Source organism: Saccopteryx bilineata, chromosome 2 (assembly GCF_036850765.1).
Source record: "Saccopteryx bilineata isolate mSacBil1 chromosome 2, mSacBil1_pri_phased_curated, whole genome shotgun sequence".
NCBI classification, from domain to species: domain Eukaryota; kingdom Metazoa; phylum Chordata; class Mammalia; order Chiroptera; family Emballonuridae; genus Saccopteryx; species Saccopteryx bilineata.
Window position 1 is genome coordinate 157,887,871 of NC_089491.1, and position 14,408 is coordinate 157,902,278.

Sequence of the window (14,408 nt, forward strand, 5' to 3'; positions counted from 1 at the left end):
ATTATATTCACATAGGTGAATTAATTCTGCTTTACTGGCTGAGAATTTAGTGACAACACATCATTGTTTCACAGTTATTAAAGAAACTGATTTTTCAGTTAGGTGAAAGGAAAAAGTAAGCTTATTATGGTAACATATTTATTTTTTATTCTAGTAAGAGGAACGGAGGCAGAGACAGAAAGCACCATGGTTCCCGACTGGGATCCACCCAGCAAGCCCACTAGGGGGTGATGCTATGCCCAGCTGTGGCCCTTGCTACATTGCAACCAGAGACATTTTTTTTAGTGCCCAAAGCTGAGGCCATGGAGTCATCCTCAGCGCCTGGGGCCAACTCACTCCAAGAGAGTAATAGCTGCAGGAAGGGAGAAGAAAGAGAGAGAGAGAGAAAGTGAGAGGGGGAGGGATGGAGAAGCACATGGGTGCTTTACCTGTGTGCCCTGACTGTGTGCCCTGACTGTGTGTCCTGTCGAACCCAGGACATCCACACACTGGGCTAATGCTCTACCACTGAGCCAGCCAACCAGGGCCAATTATTATGGTAATATTTTAAAGCCATGAAATAATTACAATGTCTTACAAAGTTCCTAATATACACTTACAGTGTAAAATTTTCTCAGAGAATAACTGTGGCAAGACAGAAGGTTTATTTAACTTAACGCCACAAATTACAAACATCAAATCGGAGAAAATGTTAGTCTTATTTAACAGGTGTTCTACTGTTGTAAGTAATTTTTTCCCTCTTTGCCTTATGGTGTAACTACACACTGTTTCACAGAATTATATAGCAACTACTGAAATTTATTTTTAACACAAAGATTATTAAAACAGTCTAGAAGAAAGATTTTTGACACATTTAATTTCACTGTCCTTGAAAGCTACTCAATGATGACAGAAAATCCCTTCACATTTTTCACCCTCAAAATCATAATTTACTATTAACATGTACTTACTATACATGTATTTTGTAAAGATAAATAAGAAAATTTATGAAGTATTTTAAATTATTAGAAGAGAATCTCTAAAATTGTTTAGTATAAGATTTTATATTTCTGACAATGGCGCATTTGTTTACACTTTTCAATTAAATGTATACATATTTATATATAGATTTATATATTATATATTTCAATTATATATATTTATTTACATTTTCTTTGCAATGTTTAATACAGTGGTACTTTGAGATACAAATAGACCAACATACAAATTTTTTTATAAGATACAAGCTGTGACTCAGTCTGTATCTTTGTTCGAGATCTGAGCGCAATTCCTAGATACGAGTCGTTATTCAGGAAGCTGCCTCTAGTTGGCGCGTTGGTGCATGGGTCCAGTATCGGCAGTTTGATATACGAGTTGACTAACTTACGATCTTGGTTACAGAGCGAATTAAGTTCGTGTCTCAAGGTACCACTGTACAATGAAAGATAAAACATTAGATGTAGGAATGAATAATTGCTTGCTTTTTTTTTTTTTTTTTTTTTTTTTTTACTTCCATGGTGCTCTGTCCTTGTCTGCGTAATCACCATCTCTAAGGAGAGGACTTCTGTGAAGAGCCAGTGTAAATTAGGGCCACCTTGTTAATCTCAGTTACAAGTCTTTGTTGCTGTATTTCCCCATTGGACTGTAAGCTTCTGGAAAGAGACCATGTCTTTCTTGTTTACTTTAAGACATTCAGCAGGGGAACAGTGACCTGACCATTAATAGTTGTTCATTACATAGCAACTGAAGAAATAAATGTCCCATTGATGAAATCCTTAAACAGTCTTTTATATTCTTATTCTAAATTTCACAGCTATAGAGACAAAGTCAATTTGATTTAGTCTAAAGTTTCCTTCCATTATGACTCCTTCCAAGGGACAGTCTATCCTAATAATGGCAAACCTCTGACAAAAGCACCATCTCTCCTACCCTTGAGAGCATGAAGGACATTTCACAGGTCTTGGCACTTTCTCCTGCCAAGAGCAGATGTGGTCTCAGGATTCTTTCTCAAATATTCGCTAAGCAGACTCTCTTAGTTTTTAGGGTAATTGAAACTTAATTGCCACCCCTGTTTTTTATGAGAAATTGAGATAATTAAAGGGATTGAATATATCTGCCTTTAGTATTTTTCCCCAGTTAATGATGGAACTATTTAAAATCCTATTAAAAAAAGTTGAAACAAACATACTTTAAGTATAGAGAGTTCATGAAATTGCAGAGGAAAGGCAACTGGATCCAACAGACTTTCCCTAGAAACACCTATTTTTGGCATTTAACTGTAATATGGGATCACAATATGTAACCCTTACACTTTGGTGCGTTGCTATGGTGTATTAACATAGGGCTGGCTATGTTAGAATATTCTTCTAAGCTACTTCTTATATTCCATATTGGCTATTACAGTTATTTCCATCTAATCAGTACCAAGTTCATGGGTGGTTAATGGGGAAAAAGAAGAAGACCACTCAAAAATAAAAGGATGGAGACTGGGAGCTGAGCACTTGGTATACATTTTCAAAGGAAGCAAAAATGCAAAGGAGTAAAACTATGTGCAGATTAAAAGAAAACCTGTTCAATATATGAAAAGATGCTCAGCTTCATTAGTTATTAGAGAAATGCAAATCAAAACTACAATGAGATACCACCTCACCCCTGTTAGATTAGCTATTATCAACAAGATGGGTAATAGCAAGTGTTGGAGAGGCTGCGGAGAAAAGAGAACTCTTATCCACTGTTGGTGGGACTGTAAAGTAGTACAACCATTATGGAGGAAAGTATGGTGGTTCCTCAAAAAACTGCAAATAGAACTACCTTATGACCCAGCAATCCCTCTACTGGGTATATACCCCAAAACCTCGGAATCATTGATACGTAAAGACACATGTAACCCCATGTTCATTGCAGCACTGTTCACAGTGGCCAAGACATGGAAACAACCAAAAAGCCCTTCAATAGAAGACTGGATAAAGAAGATGTGGCACATATACACTATGGAATACTACTCAGCCATAAGAAATGATGACATCAGATCATTTACAGCAAAATGGTGGGATCTTGATAACATTATACGGAGTGAAATAAGTAAATCAGAAAAAAACAACAACTACATGATTCCATACATTGGTGGAACATAAAAACGAGACTAAGAGACATGGACAAGAGTGTGGTGGTTACCAGGGGTGGGGGGAGGGAGGACGCAGGAAGGAGGGAGGGAGAGAGTTAGGGGGAGGGGGAGGGGCACAGAGAAAACTAGACAGAGGGTGACGGAGGACAATCTGACTCTGGGCAAGGGGTATGCAACATAATTTAATGACAAGATAACCTAGACATGTTTTCTTTGAATATATGTACCCAGATTTATTAATGTCATCTCATTAACATTAATAAAAATTTATAAAAAAAAAAAAAGAAACCCTGTTCATTATTTTATTTTCAAAATAAGTGGGGACTATATGAGAAGAATTTAGGCAAATTAGTGTGATGGACCAATCTCTCAGGCATAATGCATAATATAGATAATGATAAAAGATTACTCTGAAAGGATCTTTGAGTTGAGACCCAGAGAAGTTCACTGACTTTCCTAAGGTGACAATAGTTACTGAGAAAGCTGAGTCTCACTTCCCTATGTTTCAGTTCGTAGTGTAATGTCCTTGCCACAGGACTAAACGGGCAGTTTGGTTCATATTGGTTATTGGAAGAAGCTATGCAGAGAGAGAGATAAAGCCTGGGTAACAATTTTCGTTTTCAAAGCTGGGCTCTTATCATGGAATGTCAGAAAATGCAAACAAGCAAGTTTAATCAAATTATATTTCATTGACTTTGAGCGATAACTATGTTTATGAAGATTTAGTTTCTAGGTAATGATTAAGTAGAGCATAGTTAACCTAAAAGAAGAAAACAACTGTGATTGTTTTTCACAGTATAAAATGAATTGTTGTACAGCAAACCTTGATTAATGATACAGGAATTACTCAGCTTGTGAAATAATTTGGATTCCCCATACCCCATCACTAGTTCCAACTCGTGTTGGTAGTGGAGTAAGACGGGTACAGATAAAGTGAATGCTTGCTCTTAAGAGGGAATATGACTACAGCTGGGTTTACTTAGTAGCTGAAGAATTTGTTCAGAAGAACGTTAGGAATAATTGAATAATTCACCCATTTCTCTGCACCCCTGCTGCCATCTCTTCAAGTCCAAACCATCGTCTTTCACTTGTACTTTTACAATAGACTAACTTGTTTCTTTTTATGTGTTTCTGTTCCTTCCCTAATCTGTTATCCACACTGCATTTGATGTAATTTGTTAAAACCAAATTCTGGTCATGTCATTCTCTGGTATAAAAATCTTTAAATAAGTTGTCTGTGCCCAAAGCATTAAATTAATATTCTATAATTTGATATACAGACCCTTCTTGAGTATGGTTTGAAGTTTCTCTTCACTCCTCTGGTCTTATCATTGCTGGATATTTCCTCACTTTTCAAACATTGTCTCTCAGCAGGCTGTCTTAACAAGAAAACCCCTATATTTCAATTCACCTTGATATAGGTCACAGATGTGATCTTTCTGAAGTGCAAAAAACAATTTTATCACTTTCTGGCTTACTATCCTCCGGTGAATTCCCACCACTATTATAATTAAGTTCTAATATTTACTATTACTTTTGAAGTCACTTATTATTTAGGTAGCATTATTTTGTTAGCACATAGTGTGACTTTGGTCTGGGATATCGTCTTCCATTTGGTAGCTTACTATATCAGCTTACCCTTCAAGACTGAGCTGAAACATTTCTTTCCCTGAGAATCCTACAGTCTTATTTCATATTCCCTTAGGACCTACACATACTTATGACATTTACTCACTCATTAAAAAATATTATATGCCAGGCACTTGAGAGACAACTTAAACAAAATATTTTGACCTACAAAAATGGCAGTTTCATAATTAGAGCTAATGGGTAAAAATTGTTTCCCTCATGCAAGTTACATTCTTGGAAAAAAAGCATCAAGTAGCAAAATGAGTAAGTAAAACATATCTTTTGTTAAATGGTGGTAGATGTTACAGGAAACAATAAAACAAGAAAGTTCTGCCTAGTCAGGTGGTGGTGCAGTGGATAGAGCATCGATCTCGGATGCTGAGAACCTAGATTTGAAACCCCGAAGTCGCCTGCTTGAGCGTAAGCTCATCCAGCTTGAGCATGGGATCATACACATGACTCCATGGTCACTGGCTTGAGCAAAGGGTCACTGGCTTGGCTGAAGCCCTCTGGTCAAGGCACATATGAGAAAGCAATCAATGAACAACTAAAGTGCTGCAACAGCAAACTGATGCTTCTCATCTTTCTTCCTATCTGTTTGTCCCTGTGTGTCTCTCTCTTGCTAAAAATAAACAACAAAACAAAACAGTGGAAGGAAAGATTTATAAGAAAGAAGAGACATTTGTACAAGTATCTAACAGAGTAGATTGAATAAACAATGGAGATAAGTAGGAGAAAACTCAAAATCCTTAATGGGAAGTTCTGTCTGGCTGATGAATGCAAAGAAAGCTAGTGTATGAATGGAGTAGGGTTAGTGTGGAGCAAAGTTGTAAGAAATGAGATGAGGCCAGAGAGGTAAAGTGGACTAGATTTTGATAGGAATATTGGGGCCCTTGGGAAAACTTGGCCTTTTACTCTGAATGAGATGGGAAGCCACTAGAGGAGGGAAGCAGTAAAGTGATAAGACTTTATTCATTTTAACAAGTACATTTTGTTGCCATGTAGAAGACAGACTTAGAGGAGTAAGGGACAAGACATTATTATTAGGACATTAGTAGGATACTAGAGCACTTGTCCAGGCAAGAAGTGAAGGAGGCTTGGAGAAGGGTGGTAGTGGTATAGGTATAAAAAGTGGTTGGTGTTTGGACATTTTTTTAAAGTAGAGCCGAAAGGATTTTATGACCAATTGAACATAGAGTGTGAGGGACAAAGAAAAAAGATGATTTTGAGGCATTGGGCTTTGGCAAGTGGACAGAAAGATTTGGAGTAACAGGTAGGTAGGTTTTGTGTGTGTATGTGTGTGTGTGTGTGTGTGTGTGTGTGTGTGTGTGTTATCAGGAATCTGTTTTTAGACATGTTAAGTTTGAGATGCCTATTAGATAACCTTAGTGAAAACATCCAGTGAATAATTGGATCAATGAGGGTAGGACTCTGGAAGTAATGGGGTAGGCCTTTACCATCTAAATGGTATTTATAACCATGCGACTAGATGTCATCACCAAGGGACTGAGTGTAGACAGAGAAGTGAAGATGTCTATGAATTGGAACCTGGGATCCTCCAACATTAAGTGAGATGGATGAGAATGAGGACAAGGTTGAGGATGAGATGGCGTCATCCAGGAGACTGAAAAGGAGTTGTTAACCAGATAGAAGGAAATGTGAAGCCAAATGAGGAGAGTGTTAGGGAAGAAATGATCAACTGTTTAAAATTCTGCTGATAGGTTATGCATGTTGAGGACTGGGCACTGACTGTTGGGTTTGGCATGCTGGTGCCTTTAGTGATGTTTATAAGAACAGCTAGGATGGAGTAGTGGGAATGAAAGCCTTACTGTAGTGAATTCAAGAGAGAATAAACACAGAGTATAAATGGGCAACACCCTACTTACACCTAAGTGTTCCTTTTCAGTCTAAAAGTGTTCTAGTTTGGATGTTAATTTATATGCTAATCCTAACTATATATAGAAGAAAACACTTTCGAGGAGCATTGCTGGAAACCATAGCTGGAGGAACTGAGGTCAAAACGATTTTGTTTTGAAACATAAGAAATGATACAGAATATCTGTTTGCTGATAAAAACAATGCAGCATGAGACATAAATTGGCAATACGGGAGATAAATGGGAGGAGTTTGAGAGTAACTTTGAAAAGGTAATAGGGGATAGAATATAGAAGGCTTGGCCTAGGATAGGAGCTCAGTCTCTGATTTTTCTAATGAGAGTGAAGGCACAGTACGTTGTTGCATTTCTCATGTTATATTTTATTGTTGATTTATTTGTTTGTTTTACCACATATTGTGAACCTCTTAAGAACACTAAGAGTAAATGTCTTGTTCATTTTGTAGTGGGAATTTTTATTGTTCTATTTCTATTCTCTGGTACAATATCTGACACACAGCATGCATGCAATAAATGTTTGAATGAACAAATGAACTAAGCATGTTTATGTTTTATCTTGTCACTCAGATAGGATTGTTGCCATGAAATCTTGACAACCAGATTGATTTAATTGTGTTTCTCCTGTCTGGTCCTACAGATAACTTGACTAACTAGTAGAGTTGATTAATAGGAATGGCTGTTTCTACCCAAATCAATGATGCTTTCTACGAGTAAAATTAGTGACCTTTTGTTGCATCATCTTGCAGTGAAATTACCATTTACTTTACCTTGGAGCTGGATTCTGGAAGCTCTCCACTCTCCTCAGCATCTATTTGTCATTTATAGTATCATTATCTGTTATTACCTAACTCACCTAATACATGGGAAGCTCTTTGAGACTGGAGATTATATTTTCATTGCTCTCCCCACCCCATAATGCTTTATACTTCTTTTAGTTACAGAACATGTCTTTTTCATGACTAAGTTAAAAGTGCTTAGTCCAAGCCTGGTGCAAAGCTGATGTCAAATAAATGTGTTGAATGAAGAGTGAGTGAATGAATGATGACTGTCTGTGGTGTATGCTGTTGGCACATAGACAACTCTTCTTTCCTATTTGGTGTGCCGATACCCCAGCTCTCACTGCTCTGCTCCTAACAGGTCATACCTGAAGTCTTCTTCAAAGTAGTTTACTTGGGCCACTGGAGTTGCATCAGCCAAATGCTTGAAGAACAATATACCTGGGATTTTATGCCTTCCCTCTGGTAACCAGTATCCAATGATGGAGGTGCAGGAGTTTGGAAATCTAGCTCTCATACCTCCAGGCAGTGCCAACTCACCAGTGCACTTTATATTCTAGAGCTCCCTATGGAATCAAACGGAGGCTAGGACTTCATCTGAAATTGCACCTTGCTTGGTGAATTATTCTTCCTTATCTTGGTTTCCAGTTCTCCTTTGTAGGTTTCTCCTAAGAATGCCTTCTTGGTAGAGCATTTGTATACTCATCCTGTCCTTTGGTTCTGCTTCTTGGGAATTTAAGACATTGCATGTTTGTAAGCAAACATGTGATGTTGGAGCAGGAAATTGTAACCTCTGCCTCTCTTATTTATTTATTTATTATTATTATTATTATTATTATTATTATTATTTTGTGTGTGTGTGTGTGTTTTTCTGAAGTTAGAAATGGGGAGGCAGTCAGACAGACTCCCGCATGTGCTCGACCTGTAACCACCTGGCATGCCCACCAGGGGGCGATGCTCTGCCCATCCGGGGCGTTGCTCCACTGTGGCTGGAGTCATTCTAGCACTGAGGCAGAGGCCATGGAGCTGTCCTCAGTGCCCAGGCCAACTTTGTTCCAGTGGAGCCTTGGCTGCGAGAAGGGAAGAGGTGGGGGGAGGGCAGAGAAGCAGATGAGCACTTCTCCTGTGTGCCCTGGCCAAGAATCAAACCTGGGAATTCTACAAGCCAGGCCAACGCTCTACTGCTGAACCAACTGGCCAGGGCCTAACCTCTGCCTCTCTAAAAATGTTAAGCTATGCTGTTGTAGGTAGTGTCTACACTGCCAACCAAAACTGTAGGTGACTGTGAACTAAATTTGATATTTGATTTGGTTGTTGCATAGGAAGTAGCTTTACAATTTCAATAAATGTTATTGACTTTAGTATAGATTATTGAATTGCAAAACTAACATGAAATCAGAATGTATTTTTTAAAAACTTTCTATTCTTTTTGTTAAACACATCTCTGACATCTCTGTTCTTTTTCCTTAAGCAATGATAATAAAGAGTTGATTGTATAATCAATTTTTATACAATTGAGAACAGCTTTTTTTTTTTTCTTTCTGTTGACTATAAATATCCATTTTCACATATCGAGTAAGCCATTTATTTACTTTTTTTAGTGATTTGAAAAGAACACAAACTTCTTTAGTGGTAAAATGTGATTGGAAGTAATGCAGTTTAGAACTGAAAAGAACTTTAGTAACCAGCTGGTGGCCAACATTTTTATTTTATAAACAAGGCTATTTGAGATCCAAAGAGGTTCAGTAATTTGTTCAATATCTCTCAGCTTGGTTAGCAGCAGAGCAGGACAACAACTCAACTCCCAGTCTGCTGTGCTCGCCACTGCTCCACAAAGTATGTATTTGTTATTCACAGAATTGATGTGAGGATTAGGGACCAATCTGTGAGAAATAGATTTAGCCTTTGGAAAAAAACATGCTGGATAGCTTTATGAAAACTAATTTCATTTTAACCTTTTCTGTACAATTGCTAGTTTTGTTCAGTTTGATGTTATTTGCCCCAGGCTTCTTTTTGACTAAGGACTAGATAATATACAATGCTCGGTTTAAAAATCAATAGTAAGTATCCAGATTGTGTTGGCAATATGAATTACTTCAGCTGGTTTTGAAGCCCGAAGCAGTTGCAGATGGCTTTCCAGGATTTGCAATAATTTATATACATGAAAAATTTTTTATTCCTTCTTTGCATATTGGGAATAAGGACAGTTAGTGCCAAAGAAAAAAAGGAAAAAGGAAGCATAAGTTATATATTCTTTTAGCTCGGTAATAGTTCCAAAGCTGGATGCAGTGTGTCTTTAACAAACCATGGATTTTCTCTCCTGCCGAGACAGCATACCCTGCCTACTTTCAGCATAGTCAGGGAACCATTAGACTAATCCACCATGCTTTCCTATCTCTAGCAAGCACATGTAAGTAACAACTTTGAATATTTATTTTCATGCAAGGTGTATAAATCTTCTCTATGTCTTTTTGTGAAGTGAGGAAATTATGATTTGCTCAACTTGGTTACTTTGTTTAAGTTTGGTTCTATCAGCCACAGTATGCTTTGCTATATGAACAAGAATATTGCTTAATTTTTTGTAGTATTCGAAGTGATTTGTGTAGATTCATATATGCAGGCAAGATAAAATTTGGGTACCAAAAGGCTAAAGTAACTTTTATATATTTTTTTAATTAGGTACGGTTATATGCAAGACCTGATGCCATCAGAAGAGGATCTGGAGACTATGCTCTCCATATAACAAAGAGATTAATAGAATTCTATGAAGACTACTTTAAAGTGCCCTATTCCTTGCCAAAACTAGGTAAGAATTTTCTTGGTTATTTTATGGGAAGTGACCCATGAAGGGGGAATTTCTTCTTCATGCATTTATTTGAGACATTCAGATGCACAAAAATTCCAAGAATTGCGCTTTCTAAAGAAGATGAGCATGCCAATCATTTCTTATGAAGAGGTAAAATAAAATTTAGTGTCTCTGAATTCTCGTCAAAAAGTGCTCATAGGAATTAAGAATGGCAATATGCAAGTTTATGATTCCAAAATAGAACCCAAATAGCTACAGTTTGTTGAGCACATGCTGGGAAAGGTACTTGCTAGTATCTTGTTCAATCCTCACAACTGCTATGTGGGTACAGTAGGTACTGTTACCATATTTCCCACTTAAGGGACTTGAAACCCAGTTAGAGTCTTCCATTCATTCAGATAGCCAAGAAGTAAAGAAGCTGGGATTTCAAGCTAGGTCTTTATGACCACCAGACCATTTAATATTTTATATTCATTATTTGTTTCTTTTCTAATCCCCAGGTGTCATACCTCAGTGTATTAGTTATTCCTTAGATTATTTTCGTTCAGTCAATTGCAAGGAAGTTGTGAATGGAATAAAATCAAGAGAAAACGGAAGTTTCATTGGTAGAGATTATGTTCACAATGAATATGCTTACAATTCCTGCTTTTACAAAGAGAATATGTTCAGTAATGTTTGTTGAATGAATACAGGGATGGATTTTGTTATACTGTACTAATTTGCATGAAGTTGCTGCATTTGCAGGGGAGCGGACTCAGACTTTAGGAAATTAGAAAAGGTATATACACCCATTAGAAATGCTGAAGTTATTTTTCCTTCTCAGAAAACCTATTTTAAAATATTACATCATGACAGTTCTTTGTTCCCCTCCTCTTCTCTCCACCCATTTTCCTTTCTGGGAGCATTTTTAATCAGCATCCACATAAAAGCCATTGCTTGTGTGGCAAGAATGAAGTGCTTATCTGATCAAAAGTGTTAGCATTTGAGCCACAGGCTCTCCTCTCTGGAGAACTGGGCCTGTTTCATTAAAGCACCAGCCTGCTGTGTGGCTTTATTGGTCTTACAATGAGTAGTTCAGAGAGTAGATAGAATAGTTGACACTGTTATCAATGAGTGTGTCACATAATTTTAATGAGTGGTATTATAAAATTCTGAAGTCTTTTTGAATATGTGCTCTTAGAATCCATAATATTTAAGTTCAAAACTCTAAACAAAATTTTATTTTAAATAAGATTTATGTTTTGATTGGTCCTGTTCTTTCTTTTCCTCACTGTATCAACTTTCTGATTAGAATCATTACACTGAAATCTTCCTGGTAGGCACCCAAGGCAGGAAGAATACCTGACCTCATTTGCATGGGAGATGACACTGTTCTATACTCCAAGTAAACCTGACTGGCAACTTCTCAGTTTGACCCTAATGTAAAATTCACAAGGGCTTCTGTTGCATGTTCAGCAAGAGCAATAAAATGTGGGTCTTTGTACCCTTCAGACCAGTAATTAGTGGAGGAATTCAATTTATAACTTCAGGGGGTTCCATGTAACTGTCAGCTTACAGCAGGAAGCATTTCTAGGCCTCTATTTCACTCACAAGTGAACCAGGCAGGCTTTCATCTGTAGAAAAGAGCTTTGTTCACTGTTACTATTACTTGTTAAGCTACCTTATGGTGTGTGTAATTGAATGATTTGACCTACCCCAGCACACTTCTTTTTATGTATCTAGGTGAGTTACCATAGCCTTTGGCATTTTGTAAATTTTATCCTAAAGTTCTACTTATTTTATATATTTAATCCATATATTTAATCTGTATGTTAATGGATTTATAAGTATGTTTTCTAAATATGCCCTATATAAAAATTTCTGAGCACAGAAGCATTTGACAAATCCTTACTTTCCATTGTACATTATGAATTATATTTTAAATAAATTCTGTGAAAACCAACTCAGTCTCTGTTAATGGTTGTAGATGTATCCTAGATATCAGCTTCTACCTTGACCCTTCAGATATAAGATGGTTCTTTTTTTCCCTCCCTCCCTCCCTCCCTCCTTCCCTCCCTCCCTCCCGTCCTTCTAAATCACTTATTGAATGCCTCCCATAGGTACTTTTCTATGTGATAGGGATATAGTAGCAAATAAAAAAGACAAAACTCCCTTCCCACCCGGGGCCTACATTTTATTAGGTGGATACAGATATTATAGCAATCAGTAACACATAATATATCAAGTGGCAATGAGTGCCATTAACAATAAGGCAAGACCAGAGAAACAGGAAGTGTGGGGAGCAGATCAGGCATGGGGAAAGGGTTGAATCTTTTAAATGGGTAAATATGGATGGCTTTATTGGCATGCTGACTTTTGACCAAAACTCAAGAATGTGAGGAGTAAGCCAAGTAGATATTATGGGACAAAGACTGTAGGTAGAGGGAAAGAAGTGCCCAGGCTTTGAGATGGGAGTTTTGTTGGTGTACTTGATGAACAGCAAAGAGGCAAGTCTGACTGGAGCAGTGTGAGCAAGGGTGATGAGGTCAAGGTGAGGAGCAGGTCATGGAGAGCCATCAGACTGTGGTAAGGGCTTTTTCCCCACACTGGGTGAGAAGGAAATCAATTGGTCAGTTATTAGCAGAAGTATTACATAATCTGGTTTCTGGTTTAAGAAAGTTATTTTTGCCCTGGCCGTTTGGCTCAGCGGTAGAGCGTCGGCCTGGCGTGCAGGGCACCCAGGTTCGAGTCCTGGCCAGGGCACACAGGAGAAACGCCCATTTGCTTCTCCACGCCCCCCTCCTTCCTCTCTGTCTCTCTCTTCCCCTCCCGCAGCCAAGGATCCATTGGAGCAAAGATGGCCCGGGCGCTGGGGATGGCTCCTTGGCCTCTGCCCCAGGCGCTAGAGTGGCTCTGGTCACGGCAGAACGATGCCCCGGAGGGGCAGAGCATCGCCCCCTGGTGGGCAGAGCCTCGCCCCTGGTGGGCGTGCCCAGTGGATCCCGGTGGGGCGCATGCGGGAGTCTGACTGTCTCTCCCCGTTTCCAGCTTCAGAAAAATACAAAAAAAAAAAAAGAAAGTTATTTTTGTAGCTAGCTTGAATACACTGTAGGGCATGGTTCTTAATCAGGGTGATTTTGTCCCTCAGGCACTTGGCAATATCTAGAAACATTTTCGTTTGTTCCAACTCAAAGGAGGTTGATAGAGTGTGTTCTATTGGCATTTAGTGGATAGAGGCCAGGGATACTGCTAAACATCCTACAACACACATGACAACCCCCCTATAATGAAGAGTTATCTATCTCAAAATGCCAATAGTGCTGAGATCAAGAGACCTTGATTTAAGGGGAAAGGTCAGAGGCATAAAACCAGTTGAATATATGGCAAAATTCAGGCAGAATATGATGGTTGCCTGATGGACTAGGATATTAACAGTGAGGTAGTCAGAAATGGTCCAATTCTGGATATGTATTGAATGTACAGACAAAAATTCATTGTTGAACAGGATGTAGGATGTGAGAAAAAGAGAGGTACCAAGTGTGATTTCATGCTGTTTGGTCTGAGAATGCAAAGGATGGAATTTCTTTTTACTGAGTGAGACAGGACAATTGTGAAAGGGACAGGACATATCTATTAAAAATTTTAGTGGCATCTTGATGTCTGTGAGAAATTCAAGTAGACAATTGAATTTATAACTATGGAATTTGGCTGAGTAATCTGGCTAGAAAAGTTCATTTGCCAGCGTATCAGGATAGTTAGGACCACCTGAGCTGTGAGAGCAGCTAGGAAAGAGAAGAGGGAACAAGGAAGCACTGATTTAATGTTTAGTGGTATAGAGATTAGGAGACAGTGAAGTGTAACAAGAAGCATGTGGTTGAGATACTAAGAACATAGGTATATAGGATGTTCTGGGCATCTAATGAAGAAAACATTCAAAGAGAGTGGATGATAAATTGTGGTAAATCCAATTAGATGAGAATTGAGAATTGACCACTAATTGGCGCTAGCCATTTGGAGGTCTCTAGTGATCTTGACAAAACAAAGACCTGGTGGGTGTATTCAAGAGCAAATGGGGGTGGGACAGGGGAGGGTGTACAGTGACTAAAGACAGTGAATATAGACCACAAATCAGCATTTCTGAAATTTCCCAGTAGACAGGGTTCTGGGATTAGGGAGAAAATTATTTGCATTCTAATTACGCTCACCTCTGAGTAAGAGCTG

At 38.3% G+C, this 14,408-nt stretch overlaps 1 protein-coding gene across 1 annotated transcript in view; it reads left to right on the forward strand.

Annotated features, from left to right (window-relative positions):
* The window catches only part of TRHDE (thyrotropin releasing hormone degrading enzyme), a 442,374-nt gene that overhangs the window by 110,958 nt on the left and 317,008 nt on the right, over positions 1 to 14,408 (forward strand). The window contains exon 3 of the mRNA XM_066254840.1: positions 10,082 to 10,208. Coding sequence (XP_066110937.1) covers positions 10,082 to 10,208 — 127 coding nt within the window. The remainder of the gene's footprint in view (positions 1 to 10,081; positions 10,209 to 14,408) is intronic.